The sequence below is a fragment of the Ostrea edulis genome, chromosome 2, assembly GCF_947568905.1.
Source record: "Ostrea edulis chromosome 2, xbOstEdul1.1, whole genome shotgun sequence".
NCBI classification, from domain to species: domain Eukaryota; kingdom Metazoa; phylum Mollusca; class Bivalvia; order Ostreida; family Ostreidae; genus Ostrea; species Ostrea edulis.
This window is the reverse complement of record NC_079165.1, coordinates 89,642,920-89,670,155: the sequence shown is the minus strand read 5'-3', so window position 1 is coordinate 89,670,155 and position 27,236 is coordinate 89,642,920. Positions and strand designations below refer to the sequence as shown.

The 27,236-nt window shown below is 37.3% G+C and overlaps 3 protein-coding genes across 12 annotated transcripts; 2 read left to right on the top strand and 1 right to left on the bottom strand.

Annotated features, from left to right (window-relative positions):
- The first annotated feature begins 4,334 nt into the window (after positions 1–4,334).
- On the top strand, positions 4,335–8,017 carry LOC125681562 (caprin-2-like). Its single transcript, XM_048921716.2, has 2 exons — positions 4,335–5,330; positions 7,521–8,017. The coding sequence occupies exons 1-2, from the start codon at positions 4,949–4,951 to the stop codon at positions 7,976–7,978; spliced, it is 840 nt and encodes a 279-aa protein (XP_048777673.1). The 5' UTR covers positions 4,335–4,948; the 3' UTR covers positions 7,979–8,017.
- Positions 8,018–14,102: 6,085 nt separating this feature from the next.
- LOC125681552 (uncharacterized) lies at positions 14,103–25,579 on the bottom strand. Of its 10 annotated transcripts, none has more exons than XM_048921699.2 (3): positions 24,834–25,579; positions 16,685–16,751; positions 14,103–15,934 (listed from the first exon to the last, which is right to left on the bottom strand). In XM_048921699.2, the coding sequence occupies exon 3, from the start codon at positions 15,917–15,919 to the stop codon at positions 14,297–14,299; it is 1,623 nt and encodes a 540-aa protein (XP_048777656.1). In that variant the 5' UTR covers positions 15,920–15,934; positions 16,685–16,751; positions 24,834–25,579; the 3' UTR covers positions 14,103–14,296. The 10 variants fall into 10 exon arrangements, with proteins under 10 accessions (XP_048777656.1, XP_048777657.1, XP_048777658.1 ...); XM_048921700.2 differs by having other exon boundaries at positions 25,440–25,579; XM_048921701.2 differs by having other exon boundaries at positions 24,826–25,483.
- Positions 23,558–24,058, top strand: LOC125680126 (uncharacterized). The gene has a single exon (XM_048919565.1). The coding sequence runs from the start codon at positions 23,558–23,560 to the stop codon at positions 24,056–24,058; it is 501 nt and encodes a 166-aa protein (XP_048775522.1).
- Positions 25,580–27,236: the final 1,657 nt, after the last annotated feature.

The window sequence follows — 27,236 nt, the reverse complement described above, 5'->3', positions numbered from 1 at the left end:
ATAAACTTTGATCGATATCCATTTATTTTGAAAATTTCGTAAACAATAACATACCGCAATCTTTGTTTACAAAACAAATAACAAACTCTCTAAAATGAGCTTGTGTAAAAATGTATAACCTTAATTTTTATGCGAAATGTTTTAACCATATTAGACAGCAGGTTTTGGTCATTAAAAATGAAAAATAAAATTTTGGGGGAAATAGTGAATCAGTCCCGATAACAGTTCACGGGAGGCGGTGGTTCCAGAAGACAGAACTATAGCTCTCTGTGGATCCTATACAAAACATTTCTTTCCTAACTACATGTATATATCTACAAGTTCATTTTCTACACTACATTGCTCAAACCCAGAAACTGGTTATAATCTCTATTGTCATTATTGCACTATTTGGTTTTGAAATCTTTCTGTCGAACGGTTCAATGAAATAAGATTTATTTCATAGTGCTTTATTGTATTTGTAAATAAACTATTTGTTTATTTAAATCACACTACTTGTATACATTTCTAGGATTAATTCTATGATGACTGCCAAAAAAGCTTAGAAACCCTACTATCATTCTCTATTCTCATATTATTATAGTGCCAATATGAACGTTCGCATACTAGTAATCCACTGGCAAAAATGTGCGATTGAAGCTTTCTTTCGTAAGTATGAATATACTGAAACAATGATAATGAAAAAATGTTCGCCAGATATAACATTCACACATGCTGGATAAAATAAGATAACACGAAATAGACTGTTCCGTTATGTCAACAAGCATGGTGATTCTGACAACACGCATCATTAGTAAGTCGACATGAGAGGTGCTTCGTTCTTCAGAAATAATACATTTGGTTAATCACACCCTTGACAGCCTACATTCTAGATAAATATGTTAGCATGCATCTTATTCCTGACAAGTTGTGAGTAAATGATGTCAATATGTGTCATATCTAATTACCATTTAGTTGCAAACTAATAAAAAAAAAACTTCAAATAAGTTGATGTTACAGGGGCTTCAACAGTATCGTTTAAAGTCAGCATTTCGTAAATTATGTGGTCGTTATAACGATCTAATTCGCAAATACATCTTATCACTATGACGTGTTCGCCACGTGTTTCATACCAACGCCGTTCTTTACTGATTTTAACTACGGATTGAGTGCTAATCCGAAATTTACCTATATTTCCTATAATATAGAAAGACTTTCTAAGTTTTTAGATTGTGATATGTTTATTGTATGTTTTACAAATAAATTCAAGGAGGCTGATCAGCCATGTTTCATTCCAATGTAATTAGACAATACATTCCACTATTGTACTTAATTACGTTATCAAAATAGATAATTTGCTTGTTAACATAAGTAATTTGATTAACATAATATAATTTATTTTGCATGTATTACTATCATTGATAAGCTGTATGGCGACATAAATATACTGTACGTCGACATCAACATTCTACATGTTGACATAGATAAGTTGCATGTTAATATATTGATCTCACATACCAATATAAATAAGTTAAATATTAATGAAGAAGGGAAGATAACGAACAGTAATCTCATAATCCTTCAAAGAATACAAAATCAAGATCAGGGCAAACAAGGACATCTGGAAACACTAAAAGTGGGGGTCAGGTACATTTATCTAACAGGAATGAACATCCCTTTTGCCCGGTCACACCCGCTTTGAGTCCTCTATCTTTATAAGAAAAACGGAGTTATCCTTAGTCAAAATCAGTATGATAAGAACGATCTAACAATCGGCATGAAACACGTCAGACAGCATTCGACACTCGCAATGCTGACTTAATACGAAACTGTTGAAACCCCTTTAACATGAACTTGTCAGTAGTCTGCCTCGATTTAAAAATTGATGATACGCAGAACATGCTTTCGCGCATCTAATCAGTTGGGAGACATAAACACCATATACGAGTGATATTAGATTAATACACAACTGCGAGAAGTTGGTGATGGAGAACAAATGAGGAAGATTCTATGGTGTATTTTATTTCATGTTCACAAGGGATATATCAAATGGATTGATTGATTTTATGTTGTTTAACGTCCCTCTCGAGAATTTTTCACTCATAAGGATACGTGATCATTCCCGGTGAAGAGCTGCAAAAATTAAGGCCCATGTTCAGCGCTTACGGTCTTTGGGCAGGGAGGGATCTTTATCGTGCCACACCTGCTGTGGCACAGGGTCTCGTACTTTTGCGGTCTCTTCTGACGTATGCCTCGTAAGAACACCAAAACAGGACAACTAATAAAGGAGCACAATTTTTGTCCATGGGAATTCAAACAAAATGTTGGATGACATGATTTCCAAATACTACAACATTGAAGAACTCCATCATCTTTATGATATCAATTTTTGAGTTCGTGTATGTAGAATCAGAATGTATTCTTTATGACTGATAACAAAATATGAATATTTTTGAGTTCCATTTTTGTTAGAGATGTAGCGGTCTGTGATGTCTTTAATTTTCTGTGAGGGATGGTAATGTGAAGTGTTGAAAAGTCGTACGTTTTGGTAACGTTGATTTTGGAAAAGTAGTGATTTCAAGTTTATTAAAATTCTTCGGAATTTCTGAGAATCTACTTCTGGCATATGTTGTGGCACTGACTGTATTTTTTTCTGGAAGAGTAAAAATAGGGGCTCGGTAGATCATTTACTGGATCATTCGATGCATCTTTCTTTGTAAGACTTTTATTTAAAAACAATTAGAATTCAGTATAGGTATGAAAACTCAATTTCATTTGCCGAGGGCATGAACAGGGATATCAAATTACATTGAAACCGAAACTTGATTTCGAAGAATGTCGTCATCTGCAAGAGATCTTAGAGTATCATTTGGATTACCAAATGTAATATAATAATAATAGTTATTTATATAGTGCCCTATAAGACTATAAATAACCACTCTAAAGCGCTGCACACAATAAAAATGATACAGCATGTTATAAACGTAGCAAAAGGAGATAATATCAAAACAATGTTAGAAAAACATCAATGATGTGAAGTAAAATTACTAAAATCTAAAACATGATATGCATGAAAAACGTTCCACGCCGTACAATCAAATGATGTAAAATACAATAGTTGAAATAAATATACAATTATACACTTGAAAAAGTCATGTTAAAATGATGGGAAAGAAACCATAAAGATTTAACCACCTATAATACTGATAATATGCAAGTCTAAAAAGATGTGTTTTTAAATGTTTTTTAAAAGTGTTCAAATTCTGACAACGGCGGAGGGTATCAGGTAGAGAAATCTAGAGTGTAGTTGCTGCCTCATCCAAGTGCCTGTTTCCATATGTGGAGGTTCGACATCTAGGCCTAACTAATGTCAGTGAATTTTCAGATTTTTTTTTATTGATTAATGTTTTCCGCCACATTCAACAATTTTTCAGTTGTCTGGTGGCGCCCAGTTTTTATTGGTGGAAGAGAGAACCCAGATATAATGTACCTAAGAAGAGACCACCGACCTTCTGAAAGTAAACTGGGTAACTTTCTCACTTACCGGCGCGAGCGGGATTCGAACTCGTGCCAACAGAGGTGAGAGGCCGTGTGATTTTGAGTGCGATGCTCTAACCACTCCGGCCACGGAGGCCCTCCTCAGATGAGGCCCTCCTCAGATCTTAGGGAACGATTCGGTTGGTAAACAGTGATCACCTCCTCCAAGTATTTTGGTGCCATCTTCTGAATCACCTTGTATGCGTAGAGGATAATTTTGTATTGGCTGCGCCTGTCATGAGGAAGCCAATGTAAAGAAATCAGCACTAGAGTTATGTGATCACTTCTCTTGGTACGAGTGATGATTCGTGCTGCCATATTCTGTATTCGCTGCAGTTTTGCCAAGTCGGTTGTGTTAATACCAAAAAGAAGAGCATTGGCGTAGTTGAGCCGAGATGTCACGAGGGCACATACTAGGGTCTTGCACGCATCTTCTGTGATGAGCGACCGTATTCGTCCGATGTTACGTAGTTGATGATAGCAAGCACGAGACACAGATGGAATTTGCTTTTGCATGCAAAGTGTCTTATCAAACCATACATCTAGGTTTTTCACAATAAGTGTCTCACTGATAATAGTGTCAGCAAAGTAAAGATGGTACAATGGTGAGTCAGTGACTATGGTTTTTGGTGAAAAAACAATGAACTCTGTTTTGTTCTGATTTAATTTTAGCATGTTAGCGGACATCCACATCTTTATTTCGTCCATACAAGCCTCAAGGCAGCTAACGGTATTTTGCCAGTCATGTTTAGGTTTGAAGACTAGATAGGCTTGTGTGTCATCTGCATAACAGTAATGTAGAACATTGTTTTTACGACATATTCCACCAATAGGTTTGGAGAAAATGGCATAGAGCCGATCGAGGTCCTAGGACAGATCCTTGTGGTACGCCGCAATTGAGACGGAAATCATCGGAGAAGGTGGATCCTATGGCCACTTTTTAGGTCTTCTGTGAGAGATATGACTTAAATACATTTACTAGTGTTTGATATATTTATCTATCATACTAACAAGTGAATTTTAAGATATTGTCTTCCAATGCATGCTAATTATGGAGGTATATTGAATATTTCTGAGTACTATATTGGGACTTTTGTCATAGCTAATAGCATTCAGAAGTTTGTTACACGTATGTAGTTTTTTTTAACCAGGAAATTAAATCTCAGACCAGATTCTTGAAAAATCTTAATTATCTCCAGCTTGTGATTCGAGTTTTTTTTTTTGTTTTTTTTTTTTCATATATCCATGGATAAAGTGATTTATAGAGTCAATCCTATGCTATACTAGTAGCAATTTACTATACATGTATTTATTTGTCCATTACGAAGGTATATCATGATAAGAATGTATTTACATGAACTTTCTATCTATATATAAATGACTGCGTGGCCTATATCATAGAGATAAGTACACTATTGTGAGTGCATCAAACATGAATTTCTCCTATATGTTTTTTCTACCCATACTCTCAGCAATATATACGTGCCATGGTAAGACGGTATGTGAGGACAGAAGGGTTGATTTGCTTTTGGAAGAGATGACTTCGCTTCGACGATCGGTATTGGCACTTGAGGACACGGTTCGACGTCAACATGACCTAATTGATGACCTCATTCAACGAAATATACAACAGGAGAGACGAATAGAGGAAATCAAAACTACCAAGGGCACTCAAACCGAGAAGTTAGAGCACCGGTTGGAGAGTGTGGAAACTAAATTTAAAACGGAGTATGCTCCATTTTCTGGCTCTAATGTCACCACTTATCCGCATGGAAGTGGAATCATACCGAACAGAGGAAGGATCACCAGAAGAAGTAAGGCTTTAATTCTTGGAAAGTAATGTTATGGAATTTATTCTCACTTATTTCTAAAACGTTCCCGGGAATAGTTTAGCAATTGTAAGTCGTATTCAGTTGACGTAGATTACAAATCTTAATTTCATATTCTGAAAGAATATCTCGGAATTTTGTTCGTTGCTACATCCATTCCAGAAACGTTCACTCTTATAGGGACATCACCAAGCATAGATATAGTGCCACATGTTTAGAATTCCAAGTCATGACAAAAAGAGTTCTTAATCATGATAACGTCTTCTGTGACACGGAACCCTAGTCATGGAATTAATTATCATGCTGTTCAGAATATGGAATTTACAAAACAATGAAAAAGTGAAGATAACGAATAGTGATCGATCTCATAACTCCTATATAAAAGATACAATATTAAGAATAAACTAAACACGGAACCTTGGATATACCAGAGGTGGGATCAGGTATCTAGGAGGAGTAAGCATTCCCTCCTGATCTATCACACCTGCCGTAAGCCCTATATCTTGATCATGTATAACTGGTATATGAAACAAGTCAGACAACCTTTGACCCAATGACAGTATGTTGACTACGGATAACTCCGTTTACCTGATCAGGATATAGGGCTCATGGCGGGTGTGACCGGTCGACACCTCTGGTGTGTCCAGGGGACTGTGTTTGCCCAACTATCTATTTTGTATTGCTTATAGGAGTTATGAGATTGATCACTGTTCGTTATCTTCACCTTTTATGTATTGGTAAATTAAATCGTTGTAACAACCATATTTCTGAAATGTTGATTTAAAGAACACACTTTCTGACATTTTCTCTTAATTTATTTTTTCATCACCTTTATATGAAGATTTATTGCATGATTTCCGAAATAAGTTTAAATTTTAGAGGGTAGAAATAGTATAATACTTTGTACATCAATCTCAATCTCCTTAAAACACATAGTTTCTGACTAAGTTTTTTTTCCACATCTGTGTGATAAGATCACGTAAGACATCCATCGATGTAATGTAAGGGTATCAAATTCGATACCCGTTTGTCGCAATGATTTGTCTCTTTTTTGCTACAGTAATATCCATTTAAGGAAATTAATTACTGTAATACATAAGAGCTTACTTTTACTTTCATTTCAACAACCAGGGACTATCAAAACTCTAAAACAGGCGTGATAATATACCCCAAGATTTTTTCGTAGAACCGAGATAGAGTGCAAGTGAAATGCCACGATAGAATATATATTGTTGATAAAACATCACGTATGTCCTTAAACGAGACTGTTGAAATCCCTGTAACCTCAACTTTTTTGTCAGTAGCCTGCCCCGATTTAAAACTGATCATACAAAAAACATGCTCTTGTGTATCGAATCAGTTTAGAGCCATAAACACCCTATTCAGTTTATAATAATGGAATATTGCTACATAAATATGAGAAGTTGACGATGGCGAAACTGAAGTCCTCCTGTTTGTCATAAAGTTGAGTTGTTAGTTTGCCGTTAACATCTATGTTCAATAAAATATCCAAGTATGAAACAGGTGTGGGAGACATCTTTTATTTCGAGTTCACTGGGATATATTGAATCCACAAATCAACATGTTTTGCTACATGTTTAAAGGAAGATTCTATCGACAAAAAGAGATGTCTTTTAACATTAATTATTCCTCTAACAATGTTTTTCTTGTTATCTTGTTTTAGAAATGTATCAAGATTTTTTACATAGTGAGAAAATACCAGTTGATTGCTTTATCTTCAGAACTAAGACCTCTTAAGCATTGCAATCTGTATGGATGCGTAATAGAATATCGGAATTCATAATTTGGTGTGAAGATATCTGAATAAGGGGATTTCCAAGCAAGTATTTCTACGTAAATCAAATTTTATTTACATTCTTCACATATCATTTTCGAAGAAGTTTTTGTCATTTTGTACTCGTTTTGGAACAATATAACTAAGATGACAAACTCCCTCCCTAGGCCATCACAGGAGCTCTTCTGATTCAAAAGAAACAACATTCGCTAATATGGCACCTCCCGTGAATCAGACCAGGTGCGCTACCAACTAAGCAACATGACCGTCAATTTCTCTCCATATATTAAAAAGCACTGTAGTATGTTATAAAGTACGTTTCCAAAAATATTGATAAGTAATTCGAAGACATTTTGATAAATTTTATTTTTTTCTGGCAGGACGTCAACAACTTCCTTTGAATCCCATGGCAACTGGACCCCATCCGTATGAAGAAGGAGTGGTCGCTTTTTATGCTCAGATGTCCTCTGTTGAAGTGAGTCCCAGTGCTCACCACACTCTTATCTTCGATAAAGTGCGTACAAACGTCGGCAATGGATATAATGGAATCACCGGGGTCTTTACGGCACCACAGGAAGGAATATACACATTCATCTGGGTCATTAGAATGGTCAATGCCGAACATTCAACTGAATTACTGATTAACAACGACATCTTGGGCGCTACATTTTTGCGCGCAAAAAATGGTGACGATGGGTCGGTAAGTGGAACTGCAATTGCGCATGTCGGAAAAGGAGACGTTGTATTCGTGCGCATTCACTCCACGTATCCTGGGGATGGTAACGTTCACAGTAATTTGCATGGTCAGCCAACATTCTCTGGGTGGTTGCTGCACTAAATTATGATTTAAATTCCTAATTAAAGTTATAAATTTTTACTTTATCTTGTATCCTTTTATTTTCCCATCAATTTGTCTTCGTAAAAGAGAGGCTTTCTTGAGAGAGAGAAAATCTCTAAGATAGAACATTGATTTTTTACCGAATTTTCTTATGCGGATGGCGATTACGCCTGAAAGAGCAATAGGAAGTTTATGGAAAATCAAACATTCCACGAAAAGGTGATCAACATTGTTTAACTCGTCTCCATTATCAGATGTTGAATAGGCTGTACTATTGCGCAGCAACGGTGAGGTGAAGTCATATTCAATCTCAGATTATTTCTAATGAAAATATGTGTACTTACATTTGGTTGTAAATCGGAGGTTCACTTTGAATTCATTAAATGGGAAATCTTTTCAACATAATTTGAAACGGACGGCAAAGTGGGCGACTATTACTCCCATGTATAATATGTTCTGTTTGTGATCAATGTTTTAACTGAGACAGGCTCCTGGCAAATAAGTTGATGATGCAGGGGTTCAACAGTTTCGTTTAAAGTAAGCTTTAATCAGACATAAAACATGCTATCACTTATGGAGAAATATTAACACTATATACAGGTGATAATGCTACATGAAAATGGGAAGTTCATTATGGAGAAGCCATCTCGTTTGTCATAAAGTCGATTTAATTTTCCGCTAACGTCTATGTTCAGCAAAATATTCCAGTATTAAACAAATGTGGAAGACTCTATAGTGTCTTTTATTTCGAGGTCACTGAGATATTTCGTATCAAGATATGAATAAAAGTTAATTTTTATACTAGATAAAATGTTTAGATATCGAGCTGAAGGCCACAGGAAAAGATGCAAATACTTTTGAACATTCCTGTGTGTCGCACTGAAATTGTGAACCATTTCGAAAAACATGCCAAATAAATGGTCGCAGATATCGTACAGGCTAGAAATACAGGAAAACATGCCAATTGAAATGTTTCACAGAATCATTCCAGGATCACCGTGCTTTTTCTGAACTAGTGATACTGAATTTGAGGGCTGTCAAAAACACGTCATGTAGTAGAAACTCGGTCAATAAATGTATCCTTGTACATCAACATAAAAGCTGGGGAATACAGGCATAAAAGCACATGTGTACCGATTTATTAAATCATTTGACTGAATTTAATGACGTGTCGGCTATTGTGATGCATCATACTTGCCGTCAGATTCTAATGATTCTGTTGGAATTCCCATGGGCACGAATTGTGCTCCTTTGTTAGCTGACCTGTTTCTATATTCATATGACTCAAAATTTATTCAAAAACTTCTACGTGAGAAAAAAAATATCTTGCTGTGGCCTTCAATTCGACATTTAGATATTTCGACGACGTATTGTCTATTAACAATAATAACTTTCATTCATATGTCGATTCGATATATCCCTGTGAGCTCGAAATAAAAGACACCACAGGGTCGTCCACTTCTGCTTCATACTTAGATATTTTATTGAAAGTAGACATTAATGGTAAACTGACAACTCAACTGTATGACAAACGGGATGATTTCGGCTTCTCCATCGTCAACTTCTCATATTTATGTAGCAATATTCCATTATCACCTGCATATGGTCTTTATATCTCTCAACTGATTCGATACGTAACAGCTTGTTCTGCGTGTGGTCAGTTTTTAAATCAAGGCAAGCTACTGACAAACACATTGGTGGTACAGGGGTTTCAACAGTCTCGATTGAAGTCAGCATTTCGCAAATTCTATGGTTGTTATAACGATCTAGTTCGTCAATACAACCTATCATTGGGTCAAATGCTGTCTGACGTGTTTCATACCGATTGTCACTCTGATTTTGACTGCGGATAATTCCGTTTACCTGATCAGGACATAGGGCTCACGGCGGGTTTGACCGGTCAACAGAGGATGCTTATTCCTCCTAGGCACCTGATCCCACCTCTGGTGTGTCCAGGGGTCCGTGTTTGCCCAACTATGTATTTTGTATTGTTTATAGGAGTTATGAGATTGATCACTGTTCGTTGTCTTCACCTTTCATTCAGGGCCTCCGTGGCCGAGTGGTTATAGCATCGCGCTCAAAATCACACGGCCTCTCACCTCTGTCGGCGCGGGTTCGTGAGAAAGTTCCCCAGTTTGCTTTCGGAAGGTCGGTGGTATCTTCCCAGGTACATTGGATCTGGGTTCTCTCTTCCACCAATAAAAACTGGGCGCCACCAGATAGCTAAAAAATTGTTGGGCGCGGCGGAAAACATCAATCAATCAATCACCTTTCATTCAATGAATCCCTGGTTCAGATCGAAGATGGTGATTCTGAAAAGAGTCCACTAAAACTCCAAATGATTTAAAAAAAAAAAGAAAAAAAAGAAAACGAACACATTTAAGTTAGGTTTAAAGAGACACTACAGCTCATTTAGCCCAAAAATCATGAAATGACAATTTTCCAAGCGCTTTTTCAATTTTTGCTGCATAGTTGAATGTATGAAGATTGCGAAAATAACATTTATCTAAAGTTCAAAATCCTCGTTTTAACGTAAACATTAATAATTTTTGATGGCCGATACAAAACATATCGAGTCTCCTCTTTTCGGTCTTCAGACGCATGCGCATTGACGGTAAACAATGCAGCATGTCGTCCATTGAGAGAAAGTGTAGTGGACAGATCCAGAATTTTGACAGATTCTGCGAGAGAAGAGGTAAAAATAGAATGAGATAAAACTCAATGTATGTGAACTAAAATTTACCTTGGAATCAGTATGACTGTGGAAAACAAAGAGCTAGGAGAAACGCATGGAGTGGTGGATCTAGGATTTCCGAAGGGGGATGTGAAAGTCAAATATCAGCCAAAGTTCTCGGCCATTTTGGTTACCAAATCTGGAGTTTTATTAACAATTTGTGGCAAAAAAGGGAGGATTCCTGCCCCCTCCAATTCTGCCATTGGGACTAGCCGCGAAGACACTACTTTTTAAGTAAGTGCTATTTTTATCTGAAGACGACACGTCTTTATTTTAAAAACATTAGGAACATGGAAGAGCTTCTGTTAAAATAATGATTTATAATTACTTAATTATATGAAGCAGGGAATAATTTCATACTTGAAAGACGAGTGTGGACCCCCTAAGGGGTATTTGAATAGTTTTCTACACAACACCTTTGCTTCAAGAAAACCCATCTAACCGATTTTACCACAGGCAATTGCATCGCTTGGGGTTGAATTTACTATATAAAGAGTAAAGATATAGAACTCTAAATATAGGGTACCCAAGTTAACCTATGTAAAAACGATAAATTAATTGATATAAGATTCTACTTTGTATTTTAATTTATTCATACATAATCAATCTACGTTACTGCTAAAGTTCATCCCGAAATTCCGTATACTTCCCAGGATATGCAGAAATGAACTCGGAAAAATGCCTATTATTTTTTTATTGACTTTTAGCTGGGCCCTGACTGACACTATACGACTACACAGAGTGTTTGAGCATAGCAACAAGCTATCAAATAGAATGTGCAGCATAAAATATCATTTCTAAAATGAATTTCTTACCCAAATTCATAAAATGAAGTCCGTAATAGCTCAAAGTGACGGAAAATTTTAAACCGTGTGTACTTTCATTTATCACAGTCATTTTCATCGGTGCCACTAACTACCCACATTGACATCATTATTATCAATCGTCAAACACCTGTGATAATGTGATTTAGATTAAAATAGACATAATAAGACATTTGTATATTTTTAAAGTCTTGTTATTAGCATAATTTATGTACTATAATGAATCAATATTGATAAATATTAGTATTTGAGTCTCTAAATCGTTATGGGTCCTTCCATCTCTTTTGGGTAAGTAGCCATAACTACCGTTAATGGTTGGGATTGTGAAAGTACAGACGGATTAAAAGTTTTCAGTCACTTGAAGCTATTACGGACTTCATTTTATGAATTGGGGTAAGAAATTCATTTTAGAAATGATATTTTATGCTGCACATTCTATTTGATAGCTCGTTGCAATGCTCAAACACTCTGTGTAGTCGTATAGTGTCAGGGCCCAGCTAAAAGTCAACCAAAAAATAATAGGCATTTTTCCGAGTTCATTTCTGCATATCCTGGGAAGTATACGGAATTTCGGGATGAACTTTAGTAGTAACGTAGATTAATTATGTATGAATAAATTAAAATACAAAGTAGAATTTTATATCAATTAATTTATTGTTTTTACATAGGCTAACTTGGGTACCCTATATTTAGAGTTCTATACCTTTACTCTTTATATAGTAAATTCGACCCCAAGCGATGCAATTGCCTTTGGATTTTACTGAGGGAGATCCGAGGATATATCCGCAACAGATGAAGACTAGCAAGCTACCTTTAAGAAGCCCTTCCCCCGACTATACTGTGGGGATCAGTGGGCTATCGACTCGAGAAAAAGGAGATGGACCCATCCACCACCTTTTGGAGGATCCAACCATCCCCGAATCTTCAAGAAGGCCCGTCCCCGTTCCCAGGGGATCCGAGGGTCGACCACCATCGTCGCCTCGCCGCAACAAACCTAGTGTTGCAGGGTCCCTAATGGGCAGTCTAATGGGCAGTCTGTACTCTAAATCTTCACCATCGTCGTCACCTTTGCTGTCATTCAAAATCATGTGATGTAAATAAGCATTCAAAAGTCCGAGTCAGCATGAAGAAACCTTTGAATTCTGAATGATCTCCAAGGCGCAGTTGAGAGCAAATCGATGCATCCAAATTGTTCAAAATTGTCACTATCGATATGATTTTTATTATTTTATCAATACGTATTTTTAAAAACACTTCATTTAAATGTGGAAAATGAGCTTTAGTGTCTCTTTAAATGAAAGGTGGAGATAACGAACAGTGATCAATATCATAAGTCCTATAAGGAATGCAAATTTGAGACTTTGGCAAACATGTACTTCTGAATATATTAGAGGTTGGATCCGGTGCCTAGGAGGAATAAGCATCCCCTGTCGACCGGTCACATCCGCCGTGAGCCCTATATTTTGATCAGATAAACTGAGTAATCCGTAGTCAAAATTAGTATGCCAAGAACGGCCTAACAATTAATATGAAACACGTCAGTATAGATTAACGTCGAGATTCTATTTTCTACAGATGGTCTGTAATTCTTTTTTTACAAATCTTTATCGATTAAATCTCAGACTTAACCAGTGATAGGACACGCCCTCTACTAGAAGCCTTCTGATAGGACACGCCCTCTACTAGAGGCCTTCTGTTAGGACATGCCCTCTACTAGAGGCCTTCTGTTAGGACACACCCTCCACTAGAGGCCTTCTGTTAGGACATACCCTCTACTAGAGGCCCTGTTAGGACACGTCTTCTGATAGGACATGCCCTCTACCAGAAGCCTTCTGATAGGACACGCCCTCTACTAGAGGCCTTCTGTTAGGACACGCCTTCTGATAGGACACGCCCTCTACTAGAGGCCTTCTGATAGGACACGCCTTCTACTAATGGCCTTCTGTTAGGACACGCCCTCTACTAGAGGTCTTCTCAGACTTAACCAGTGATAAGACACGCCCTCTACGAGGTTTAATATTTTCATAATATTGATTAGGAATTTTTCAACTGACAATTTATGGTAATCATGGTATATTGTTTAACGTCCGTCGGAAATTGTTCACTCATATTAAGACGTTACCATTGCCGGTGGAGGGTTGTTAAATTTAGGCCTATGCTCGGAGCTTGCTGCCTTTGAGCAGGGAGGGACATTTATCGTGTCGCATCTGCTGTGACACGGGGTCTCGATTTTTGTGATCTCATCCGAAGGAGAGCCCCATTTAGTCACCTCTAACGACAAACAAGGGGTACTGAGGACCTATTCTAACCGGGATCCCTACGAAAGCATTTTGATCAAAACGACGTCACGCCAAAATGGACGTCTTACTATATATGTGTAATATAAAAGATAACATTTATATTCGTCAAATCCCTGACTCTAACCTTCACAAAATGATTAGGAGTCAAAAGCAAACGATAAATCATCTAGATATAAGAACCTTATTTCTGAAGTAATCATGATTTTATTGCTTCTCCGTAAATTAAGAAGAGAACTGATTGATTAAAAAAATAATAAACCCGAAAGAGTCATATCTAGTATTTATTTACCAACTTTTTTTTTTAAGAAATCATTCATCTGAACAATTCATACAGGCAACAATGCCTTTGAACACTTAAGTGACTTTACATCAAGTATAAAAGTTTGAGGTATAAAAGTACATGTCAAATGATAATTAAATCAAAAGTTGTATAAATATCACAGAACACATGATGAACTAACTAATACCTCAATGGCCAGCATTTTATTTTGCCATTAGGACCATCCGCGACAAACAAACGATCCTTACCATCCACGATCATGGCGGTTGGTTTATGTAACCCACTGGGTATGAGGTATTGAACAAAATGTCCTTCTTCGTTAATGATGTGTATGACGGCCGATATTTCGGACAAGTCCAGTAATAAGATGTGGTTGTTCGAATCCACGTTTACATTCTGTGGATTTAACGGAAACTTTGAATATCCTTTTGTGTACTCAAATTTCAGTTTCCTGAGAGAGTCAACAGCAACCAGAGATCTGCGGTCTGAAACGCAAATGTCGTCTCTGTTCATAACGACATATCTTGGCTCTTGGTATATAACTTTATCGTTATGGTCATACTCAATTGTGATCACTTCCTTTTCTGACTTGGAGTCGTAATTTCTTATCACTACCACTTTTCCGTGACTTTTCTTTTTGTATGTATAAAGACACAGGAGTATTTCTCCCAATGGCGAAACTGAGATTCCTCTAGGAAACCAGTTCTCCGTGAACAAAATTACTCTCGCCTCTTCCGGAACTTCAACTGGAAGAATTTCTACAGTATGTTTTGAAGGATTTCCGTATATCACACCTGTATTGCAGACAGTTGCACACTTGGGTTCACATTGTACGTTGTACTCTCTAGTGATTTCTCCGGCGTGGTTTATTTCACACATGGCTTTCTTTCCACTTTCGGTTATGCACATAGTATCTTGTTTAGTGTTATAACTCATATCTTTAATCTCATTTTTAATCCCTTTACAGTTGAATTCATCAATTTCAGATTCTTTTACAATAAACTTGGAGTTTCCTTCGGCGATGGTTGCGCAATTATTCCTCAGAAATTCAATGTCGATTTCTGAAGAGGACAGGTATATATGCGGAACTTCTACGTTTGGTTCTTCCAGGTGATACTCGGAATCATCGGGTTCTTTCATTGGAAACAATTCTGGATTGTGCATGACATGAATATCTTTTAAAAATTCCTTTGTTCTATGTATTGTTTTTGTCAATTTACCATACTCCCTTTTCGTCTCCAACATGAATCGGCTAACTTCATTTTTCAATTTTTTAATTTTATCTTCTAAGTTGGAAAACAACGAGTCCCTTAGTAGGTTCACTGTGTCCTGCATTTTCTGTATGTATTGGAAAATGTTTTGGCGGACTTCATCTTTCCTCTGGTCGAGCATGCGCTGATTTTTTAGGTAAATTTGGTATTTCCTCTCGATTGCAGGCTTTACATTTTGTGAGAGGTTTTCTAGTTTTCCAAGCACAGAATCTACATTCTCCTTGAGAAGCTCTGATACAGAAACAGTATTGTGATTTTCGTGATCGGTACATTGTTCACATATAGAATGATAGCATTCGTAGCAATATGCTGTGCTGGTGAAGTCCTTGTGATAATTACATGCCCGTCTCTGAACAATGCCTCTATTTTTGTCCCGATAATGGACGATATTGTGCCATTTTGCAGTCTTTGCAGGGCACTGGAGATGAAATAGCCTACAGTTCTCACACAGATTATCCTGACAGCAGGTACAGAAGTAGCGGACAGAATCGTAGAAACAATGGCTGCACTTTTTGATATTGTAGAATGGCATTTTCCACTTAGAACCCTACGAAAAATATAATTTGAAGAAAAATGACTGTAGAACCTCTCAATTATCCTCTCGCTCTGTGTGTGTGTGTGTGTGTGTGTGTGTGTGTGTGTGTGTGTGTGTGTGTGTGTGTGTGTGTGTGTGTGTGTGTGTGTGAACGCTGTCAACTGAGAACCGACGTCAGGTTACACAGCAACAACGGTCACAAAAATCAAGTGAGAACCAAAATCCGATCCTCACTTCAATTTCTCTTCAGAAATGCTCATAACCATGCCAAAAACCATATCTATAAAAATTAGAGACCGGACAAGCTCAAATGGCATTTAGTGACAAAGTGACTTTGACCTTTGGACATAAAAATAAATAGGAACCTTCCTCTTTTGGAATTGTGATCACGTTATGTAAGTTTCACAAAGATGCACCAAAAAGTATGAAAGTTAGAGACCGGACAAGCTAATTGCGGACGCCGCCCGCCCGACTGGACGCCCATCATTCGCCAATTTAAAAGCCGAGATTTGTTATGCAACTCGGCTAAAAAGTAAAAAGAAAAATGTAAGGTCTTCTATAACAAAAGACCATCGTAATATAATAATTTAAACCAGACTTACCAGATTTGTTTTTATCCTGAATAAGTGTGCATTCAATGAATGATTCAAAATCTTAAATTTTGCACTTTAAAACAGCTCCCCACATTTGTGTGAAGGGCACATCTTTCTTTTTAAAAGTATACAATCCAAAAATGACTTTAAATGTAAATTATCAATGTACCTTAGAATTCCATGGATAAGACTTTAGTCCGTAATCATATAATAGTTCCTCTCCTTCATTAATGTCTCTGTTATGAATAAAATTAAAATTTGACAACAATAAAACAAAAGATTATTTACTGATTAAGGTAACTCCATACTCGCAGTTTTATCTGATACAAGTTTGAAAAATGTATTTATTTCCATTCATTAGAGTTAAAACTAACAAATTATGAAATAAAATACATATGTCATCACACTTTTTAAGATACGAGACGTACATAAACAGAATCATCTATCACCGTCAGAAAATTGCAATTTTCCTTAAACAGCGTTATCAAAATTTCATACAAACTGGTTATGACGATATAGTAGCATTCATAACAATTTCATGAAAGTGGATCTTCACAAAAATATACAAAATGTCTGTAAAAATAAAGGAAATCTATCGCATAATAGACTTGATAAAGAAATCAATAGAAACAGAGTTATTGCCCTTGGATTCAATATTTTAAAACGTATCATTGATTATTCATCTATAATTTGGACTCTTGAAATAGTCTATTTTTAACAAGATTTTTTACAATAACTATCGGGAAAGACTCAAACAAAATTTATGTTCCTATCACGCATAAATGTAAAGAAATCATTGATTTTGCAAAATCTGATGACATCACAGGAGGGTGGAATTACTTTAAGGTCAATTATATTATATTATACAGTTATTATATTATAGTTATAGACTTGATATAAGGGAAACATATGATTTGCTGGACCTTCAAACAGAAATGTTGCCCAAATTCAAAGGCCGAGGTCGACATTTCTGTCTGAAAATCCAAAAAATCACGTTACTAAATCCTAGTCAATGACTGTTTTGTTATACCCTTCATTCAAATATGAGTATATTTTCGTGTAGTAAACAGCCATTTATGTCAAACTGCACTTCCGTCATTTCTGCTGAGATTGGATGAGTGGTAAAGACCAATTTCATGGCCATAAGTAGGTAGGGCCTAAACAAAACAGTTGTTATTTAACTGGAGTGACAAGGATCTATCAAGGTGCTAAATGCTATTCACAGAGAAATATTGATTGATTGATTGATTGTATATTGTTTAACATCCCTCTAGAGAATATTTCACTCATATGGAGACTGCCAGTGAAGGGCTGCAAAATCTAGGCCTATGCTTGGCGCTTACGGTCCTTGAGCAGGGAGGTATCTTTATCGTGCCACACCAGCTGTGACACGGGACCTCGGTTTTTTCGGTCTCATCCGAAGGACTGCCCCATTTAGTCGCCTCTTACAACAAGCAAGGGGGTACTGAGGACCTATTCTAACCCGGATCCCCACGGGATCATAGATGGAACGTAAAATAAATTGAAAATATATCTAGCCATCGTTTTAGAAATTCAAATAAAAAAAATATTCATTGCATTGAATCGTTTATGATTATTTATCTTTATTGACTTCACTTGTATGTAAAACTTATACGGTATTAATTTTGATGCACCAGATGCGCATTTCGACAAATAATGTCTCTTCAGTGATGCTCGACCGAAATGTTTGAAATCCGAAATAACTATGAAGTTTTAGAGCTAAATATAGCCAAAAACAGCGTGCCAAAAACGTGGAGCCAAATTCGTCCAAGGATAAGAGCTATGCATGAGGGAGATAATCACTTAATTTTGAAATTAATTTCTAAATTTTATAACAGCAATTAAATATACATCCGTATTTTTAAGCTAGTAACAAAGTACTTAGCTACTGGGCTGTAGATACTTTCGGGGACTAACAGTCCACCAGCAGAGGCCTCGACCCTATAATTATATATTTATATTGTATATAATTAGTTTGAGGATGTTAGCCATTGGAAGATTACGAATTTGTACTTAAGTATCTCTAGCCATATAATAGTATTTTACAACACGGCAGTTCATCTCTGGATAAAAAAAAATACTACGAAATTAACTTTGCAGTAGATGACAGGGGTAGATACTCTTAATATCAACACACTCAGTTTGGGATGCCCAGTTGACACGCTTGGCCGAATCTGTCAATCAGGGCCTAAGCAATTGTTTCTTTTTTGATTGACAATCGGTATGTTATTGATATCTGTGCAAGTAAATTTATGGGGAGGTGGCTTAAAATTGGGTCTTTAATCAGTTGAGATGGTGCGGTCCAACAATTCTTACGTTTGACTAGCAGACTGGTTGGTATCTAAATTGTTAGTCCAGTCAAACAAAAATTCATTTTGTTGGATTCTTTGTTTGTAAAAAATATAAAGATGAATATTTATATAAGGGTGTAAAAGTATACTAGCTGCAATAATGTAGCCCTCTCCAATTTCTTGGGGGGGGGGGGGGGGGGGGGGGGGGGGGGGGGGGGGCTACAACTCCTTAGGATCTCCGTAATGGTGCAAATGCGGGAGTGATCACTCCCGCAACATTTTTGATCATTCTCAACATTCGCTGACTTTCTTTACGTAAATAAAATGATATTCTATGTTTCTTAGTCAAGATATCAATTTAGAACCTGCAACTTAAGATTTGTGAGGCTCTACTCTACCGTTTTCAACAATTTCGATACATTCCAATTTCTCGATTCATATTTGTGCACCATGTTTGATGCACTGAAGTTTCAAATTCTGATTGTCAAGTTATTTGCATATGCCATATAAGTATTTACATCAATGGACAAGTACGGAGGAGAAAGCTATTTCGTCGGTATTAAGAAGGATTAGATTTAATATCAAGTTAAAAAGCGAACAGCAGAGTGTAAATTCTTTCTGCAACCATATGATTTTCCTTTCTTTGTCGGAGTGGCTCGAATAACTAAATTTACACGCAGATTTTCAATGCTTAGGTTTTTCAGTAGATCCACCTACGATATCTCGCAATAACAAGCATGGCGGAGCAGACGAAGAATTTTGCAAGCTGTACATGATGTTTACTGAAAAACACCTTTACTAGACATACCCAAGCACAAAGTATGTACTCCTTTTGGTGTAAACAACATTTTGGACTAATACATGGAGCTTATTATCGGTTATTCATAAAATTATTTTGCACCATTACGGAGATCCTATGGAATTGTAGCCCTATCCCAAAAACGTCAGAATAAAAAAAAAATCGGATAGGGCTACATTATTGCAGCTAAACAGTATACATACATGTACATTAATTGACTGAGTTGGAGGGCAACACACATTGTTGGACCCGAGAACAAAACTATTGCCCAAGGCAGTTAGACTGAAGGCAACACTTTGGTTCAGCAAAATGCATTTTGCCCTCGAGTCCACTCAAAGAATAATTTGTTATATACCTTTTATTTTTCAATGTGACAAAATTTGATGCCAGTTAACTACAATGTGAAATTATCTTGGATAGTTCTCTACAGTAACTGTCTAACATTTAAACAAATGTAAACTATTGCTGCTCTGTAAAAACATTGCATTTGGAAATGTTTGACATTGAATAGGAAAGATTCACATGGGAAACAAGCATTCTGAGATGAGAGTATTGTACAAGCAATAGATGTCCCCTACCGGCACCCAAAATTCCATTAAGGGATATTATTTAACGTGCTAAATACGTTTCGAGAAAATTCGGACATAGATATGTTAATTTATTTTTCATATAGAATTATTTTGAGAAATCATGCATATTATATCTTCAACAATACTAAGAATAAACGCTTTGTTGGATAGAATGTTACAATTTGATCTGCAGTATTACTTACGTATACATTACCGTCTTTTCCTTTCCCCCCACCTCGATTTCAATATATTGGGGCACTAACCCGATCATAAATATGAGAGGCGTTTAAAAAATATTAACTTTAACACCTGTTGATAAAAAGTAACGAAAGTCGAATTTGATAAGTAATAATTGCTATGTTGGATCTGCAGGATAAATTCCCGTCTTCTGTTTTCTCACCTGAACACTGATCGAGCGTAGCACTAACCCGACCGAATACAAGTCGCATATACACTTGTTGATCAAAAGTAACGAAAGTCAAACTTGATCTGTAGTTTGACGAAAGACATAGATAACGACTATAGTCCCCCTGGTTTCATCGGTAAGGGACTAATAAATTTTAAAGGTATAACAATCATATGTTATATGGAACTATTCAAGCTGCTCCCAGTAGTAGTCTAGCTAGCTGCAATAATGTAGCCCTCTCTGATTTTTTTTTTTTTAGGGAGAGGGCTACAACTCCTTCGGATCTCCGTAATGGTGCAAATGCGGGAGTGATTCACTCTCGCAACATTTGCGCTCATTCTAAACATTTCCTGACTTTCTTTACGTAAATAAAATGATATTCTATGTTTCTTAGTCAAGATATAAATTTACAACCTGCAACTTAAGATTTGTGAGGCTGTAAACTTCCGATTGTCAAGTCATTTGCATATGCCATATAAGGTAGTATTTAAATCAATAGACAAGTATGGAGGGGAAAGCTATTTCGTCGGTATTGAAAAGGTTTGAATTTAATATCAAGTTAAAAACCGTACAACAGAGTGTAAATTCTTTCTGCAACAATATGATTTTCCTTTCTTTGTCGAAGTGGCTCGAGTAACTACATTTTCATGCTGATTGTCAATGTTTAGGGTTTTCATTAGATCCACCTACGAGATCTCGCGATAACAAGCATGGCGGAGCAGACGAAGAATTTTGCATGCTGTATATTATATTTAATGAAAAACATCTTTATTAGACATGCCCGACCACAAAGTTGGTACTCCTTTTGGTGTAAACAACATTTGGGACTAATACACAAAGTTTATTATCGGTTATTCATAAAATTATTTTGCACCATTACGGAGATACTATGGAATTGTAGTCCTATCCCGAAAACGTCAGAATAAAAAAAAAAATTGGATAGGGCTACATTATTGCAGCTACCTTGGCCCATATCTGAAGACTTTCCATATATATTTGTATGTAAAACCTTAGTCCCTAATATGGCCCCAACCTACCCCTCGAGGCCATGAGTTTTGCAAACTTGAATCTACACTATGTCAGAAAGCTGGCATGTAAATGTCAACTTCCTTGGCCCAATGGTTCTTGAGAAGAAGGTTTTTAAAGATTTTTCATATATTTGTATGTAAAACTTTGATCCTGCCTTGTGGCCCCATCCTACCCCCGGGGGCCATGATTTGAACAAATTTGAATCTGCACTATGTCAGAAAGCTTTTATGTAAAAATCAGCTTTTCTAGCTCAGTGGTTCTTGAGAAGAAGATTTTTAAAGATTTTCCATATATATTTATATGCAAAACTTAGATCCCCCCTTGTGGTCCCATCCTACCCCCAGGGCCATGATTTGAACAAAGTTGAATCTTCACTATGTCAGGAAGCTTTCATGTAAATCTCAGCATTTCTGGCTCAGTGGTTCTTGAGGAGAAGATTTTTAAAGATATATATTTGTATATAAAACTTTGATCCCCTATTGTGGCCCCATCCTACCCCCGGAGCCATGATATGAACAAACATGAATCTGCATTATGTCAGGAAGCTTTCATGTAAATATCAGCTCTTCTGGCCCAGTGGTTCTTGAGAAGAAGATTTTTAAACGACCCCACCCTATTTTTGCATTTTTGTGATTATCTCCTCTTTGAAAGGGACATGGGCCCTTCATTTGAACAAAATTGGAAGCCCTTCACCAAAGGATGCTTTTTGCCAAGTTTGGTTGAAATTGGCCCTGTGGTTCTGGAAAAGAAGTCGAAAATGTAAAAAGTTTACAGACAGATGGACAGACAGACAGACGGACGGACAGACGACGGACAACAGGCGATCAGAAAAGCTCATTTGAGCTTTCAGCTCAGGTGAGCCAACAATATCTGAATGCAAAGTGAAGACACGAAGAATACTGAAGATTTTTTTAAATTGGTCACTATTTTGCCGTTTTATCCCGCCCCTAAGGCCCAAAGGGTGCAGGAGTCCTGGAATTTACAATTTATGCCCCCCCCCCCTCCCCTTGTCTCAAAGATACTTCAACAAATTTGAAAAGAATTGGAATGGTAGTTATCAAGAAGTTAAAGATGTTCAATTGTTAACGCACGACGAACTACGTCGGATGCAGACTATTTGCACAAGGTCATCTGCGTTTATTCAGGTGACCTAAAACTTTTTATTGTTACATACTAGAATGGATTTTAAGATGGCAACATTAAACATATTCAAAGACTTTCATATAACTATTATGAAAGTTGATATTTTATACATGTATTACAAATCAATTTATTGACCTTGTATTTTTAAAAGTCGTTTTCTCTGACACACCATTCCAAACTTTAATTGTAGCTGATGTATATGTATTAAAATCCAAGCATGGTAGTGAGGAAATGAGTGGTATGAAGAGGTTTGAAAAGGAATTGGAAGGAGAGAAGTAGAGAGGAAGTGGTGCAGAGAGAGAGAGAGAGAGAGAGATGAAAGTGTTGTGAAGAAATGGAAAGGCATAAATAAAGCCAGGAGATGAGAAAGAGAGATAGTGGGAAGAAGAAAGGTAGTAGTGTGATGATAATGGGTGAAAAAGAAGGAGAGGAGAAAAAGTAAGAGGAGGGAAAAATAATAGAGGAAAAGGAAGAGGAAAGAAAGATAATGGGCTGGAGGAGAGAGGGGGTGATGAACAAGAGGATAGAGGGGAATAACCCAAAGAAGAGATGGGGAAGCACAAAAGAAGAGAGAAGGAAGGAAAGGGGCGGGTGAGAAAAGGAAAGTTGAAAGGATTAAAGAGAGGAACAAAGAAAAAGGAGAGACCAGGGGAAGATGGTGGGGAAGTAGTGGGACGAAAGTGGAGGGAGAAGACAGAACGGTGGTCAGGAAGAAAGGGAAAGGAAGAGTGGGGGAGAAAGGAATATGGGAAATTAATAGAGTATATGGGATAGGGAGGGAAGGATGTATGGGAGAGGGGGAGGATGTATAGGAGAGGGAAGGGGGATGTATGGGAGAGGGAAGGATGTATTGGGAGAGGAAATGTATGGGAGAGGGGAGGGAGGATATATGGGAGAGGGAAAGGAGAATGTATGGGAGAGGGAAGGGAGAATGTATGAGAGAATGAAGAGAGGATGTATGGGAGAGGAAATATATGGGAGAGGGGAGGGAGGATGTATGGGAGAGGGAAGGGAGGATGTATGGGAGAAGGAAGGGAGAATGTATGGGAGATGGAAGGGAGGATGTATTGTAGAGGAAATGTATGGGAGAGGGGAGGGAGGATGTATGGTAGAGGGGAGGGAGGATGTATGGGAGAGGGAAGGGAGAATGTATGGGAGAGGGGAGGGAGGATGTATGGGAGAGGGAAGGGAGAATGTATGGGAGAGGGGAGGGAGTATGTATGGGAGAGGGAAGGGAGAATCTATGGGAGAGGGGAGAGAGGATGTATGGGAGATGGAAGGATGATGTATGTTAAAGTGAAGGGAGGATGTATGGGAGAGGGGAGGGAGGATGTATGGGAGAGGAGATATACAGGAGCATGGGAGAGGGGAGGGAGGATGTATGGGAAATGGAAGGGAAGATGTATTGGAGAGGAAATGTATGGGAGAGGGGAGGGAGGATGTATTGGAGAGGAAATATATGGGAGAAGGGGGGAGGATGTATGGGAGAAGAAAGGAGGATGTATGTAAGATGGAATGGAGGATGTATGGGAGAGTGAAGGGAGGATGTATTGGAGAGGAAATGTGTGGGAGAGGGGAAGGAGGATATATTGGAGAAGGAAGGAGAGTGTATGTAAGAGGGAAGGGAGGATGCATGGGAGAGGGGAGGATGTATGGGAGAAGAAAGGAGGATGTATGTAAGATGGAATGGAGGATGTATGGGAGAGTGAAGAGAGGATGTATGGGAGAGGGGAGGGAGGATGTATAGGAGAGGAGATATACGGGAGAGGGAAGGGAGAATGTATGGGAGAGGGAAGGGAGGATGTATGGGAGAGGGAAGGGGAGATGTATGGGAGAGGGAAGGGGAGATGTATGGGAGAGGGAAGGGAGGATGCATGGGAGAGGGAAGGGAGAATGTATGGGAGAGGGAAGGGAGGATGCATGGGAGAGGGAAGGGAGGATGTATGGGAGAGGGAAGGGAGGATGTATGAAATGGAAAAGATGGACATGTCTGCCCTGTATAAAGGAAGAGAGGGCTGATAGGATGAAACGTATATAAAGTACAAATTGTACAAAGTCACCAGGACGAATGTTAACTGAACATTGCACGTCTGGATGTGATAGGTAATTCAGCTGTGTTCCGATGTTTTCTTTCGGGTGATGAAACTCAGAAAGTGGGTGGGGTAAAAAAGAAAAATGTAGATTAGTTTAGGTTCCAGTGTAGATTCCTGTTTATTCAGAATTAATATTTTGGTGAGATCCAATAGGAACCATCATCTTATATTTCTGACTGTTCAATGTTCATTAAAATTGTTACTTCAAGGCAAAATCGATTGAATTCTTTTCTTAGCCCTACGTCATTCTAGCCAAACCGAAAGTAGAAATTGATCCATATACTATATATTACAGATTACATGTGTATTGTACATAATGAATGTTGAAATATTCTATTTTGTTATTTCTATCAATATTATCTTTATAGAATTTCCTGAATTCATTGTTTACTAAACTCGTCCTCAGTAGGCCTGTTCTATCAGTATCACGTGCATGGTACAGGCATATAATAAGTAACGTGAATAATTATATATCAGTATATAAATATACACAGTGACTGTTGTGTCTAACACTGATGTACTAGTTTATATAATAGATCAATAATAAATGTTATGCTACATAAAACAACTCACAGCAGTTGGCAATCAGAAGACGCTCGGCCTTTTAAAAAAAACGGTTACGGAAATGGCCGAGTTGTTACGATTGAGCAGTTGGCCATCAAACGTATCCGGGTTTCTATAGGTCTACGTGGAGTCAAGTAAACTCGTACCCTGACCGACTCGTACCCAGGTCAACTTGTACCCAATAGGTCAACTCGTACCCAAAACGTAAAAGTCAACTCGTACCCAAGAATCTGGTTACGAGTTGACTCCTCCTCTTCAATTGATGACAACTCGTACCTAAGCGATATATCACTTATATGCGCATAGATATATTGCATTATGGGCAGATTCTTGGGTACGAGATGACTTTTGCCTTTTGGGTACGAGTTGACCTATGGGGTACGAGTTGACCTGGGTACGAGTCGGTCAGGGTACGAGTTAACTAGAAATCGTCTACGTCATTCCGTGATTCTATATATAGAATACAGCAAATGTTTAGTTTTTTAGTTTAAACAATATTTATTCGTAAATAATTCGATAATGTTTACAAACAATGTCTTATACATGAAATAGATTGAGAAACAAGCCAAAAGGCTTATATTAATCTCGCTCTAAATATCTTACAAGTAAGAGGTGAATGAAAATTCTAAGTAAAATAGTCGTATACTAATTATTACAATACATGCAAAAAGAAATAGGAATAAGAGAGAAAAGCTGGAATTGAGTATTGGTAGAAAAAACACCACACGTTTATACCGAGCGAAGCTCGGACGGGCCGAAGGCCCGTCCGCGAAGCAAGGCTCTAAAGGTAACACGCATGTAAAAGAAAAAAGTCAAAATCAGCAAAAGAAAAAGAGATAATCTCTATATACGTTCACTGAAATTTTCGTGATCCATATGGGCGCCGCCATTTATTTTTTCATTACCTGCTTCAACAGTTATTCGTGTTTTATTTTGAATGCCAATAATAGAAGACTCTAACGTGCAATTCGTAATTTAAACACTCAGTTTGTTCAAAGTGAATAGTATATAATTATCATTGTAACAGGTTTTAGCAAATAAATACATATAAAACCGTAATACAACTAAATAAATGAACGAGTTCATGAGTTTCTTTGAATAAGAATAAACGATAAAATTACGGTTACTTTTTTACCATTTTTAATTTATTGGTTAATTTTGTTTAGTTTTAACGGCCTTTTTCATTGCATACGGAATGTATTATTGTTGTTTATAATTGTTTGCTTTGAAAAAGAGAAAAAAGCCGAGGCTAAATGTGACGTCACAGTTTACGTCGCCTTGCGTTTTATTTCCCGCGTTCAATGAATAGGCGGATCATGTAAAACTGCTGTCCCCATATAAACCCCTTTAATATTGAGATGTTTCTGGGTGTTTAGCGCAAGGAAATTTCATTCAAAATTTATATTTTTAAGTGAATCATAATCTACCGTACTTAACGGAATTATGACTACCACTCGGGACACGGAGTTACGTACATGCTTCGCTCGGTCCAACGGTCACACCGTATACATATTATGTATGATAAGTGTCGATACAGATCAAATGCATATAAACTATAGACAAAGTTGAAATAGTAAATGTTTAAAGGACACATACAAATAAAAAGTGTGGGTGGGTGGGTGGGTGGATGGCACGGGCACTTGTTTCTGTAAATGACTTATGACCTCTGTATACTAATAACAACACAAGGTACCTAGCTTCAAATGACACAGAATGGCACCCCCTGAGAATGTCGGCCTTTTGAGCTTCCAGGGAATATGCTATGTAAATATATTTACTACCGTTGTTTTGTACAATCATTCAACT

Excerpts from the sequence above, each read along its gene's own strand:
- LOC125681562 (XM_048921716.2), top strand. The coding sequence starts at position 4,949 with ATGAATTTCTCCTATATGTTTTTTCTACCCATACTCTCAGCAATATAT. Across the intron at positions 5,331-7,520 it reads AGGAAGGATCACCAGAAGAA|GACGTCAACAACTTCCTTTG; the intron begins GTAAGGCTTTAA and ends TTTTTCTGGCAG.
- LOC125680126 (XM_048919565.1), top strand. The coding sequence starts at position 23,558 with ATGTATGGGAGAGGGGGAGGATGTATAGGAGAGGGAAGGGGGATGTAT.
- LOC125681552 (XM_048921699.2), bottom strand. The coding sequence starts at position 15,919 with ATGCCATTCTACAATATCAAAAAGTGCAGCCATTGTTTCTACGATTCT.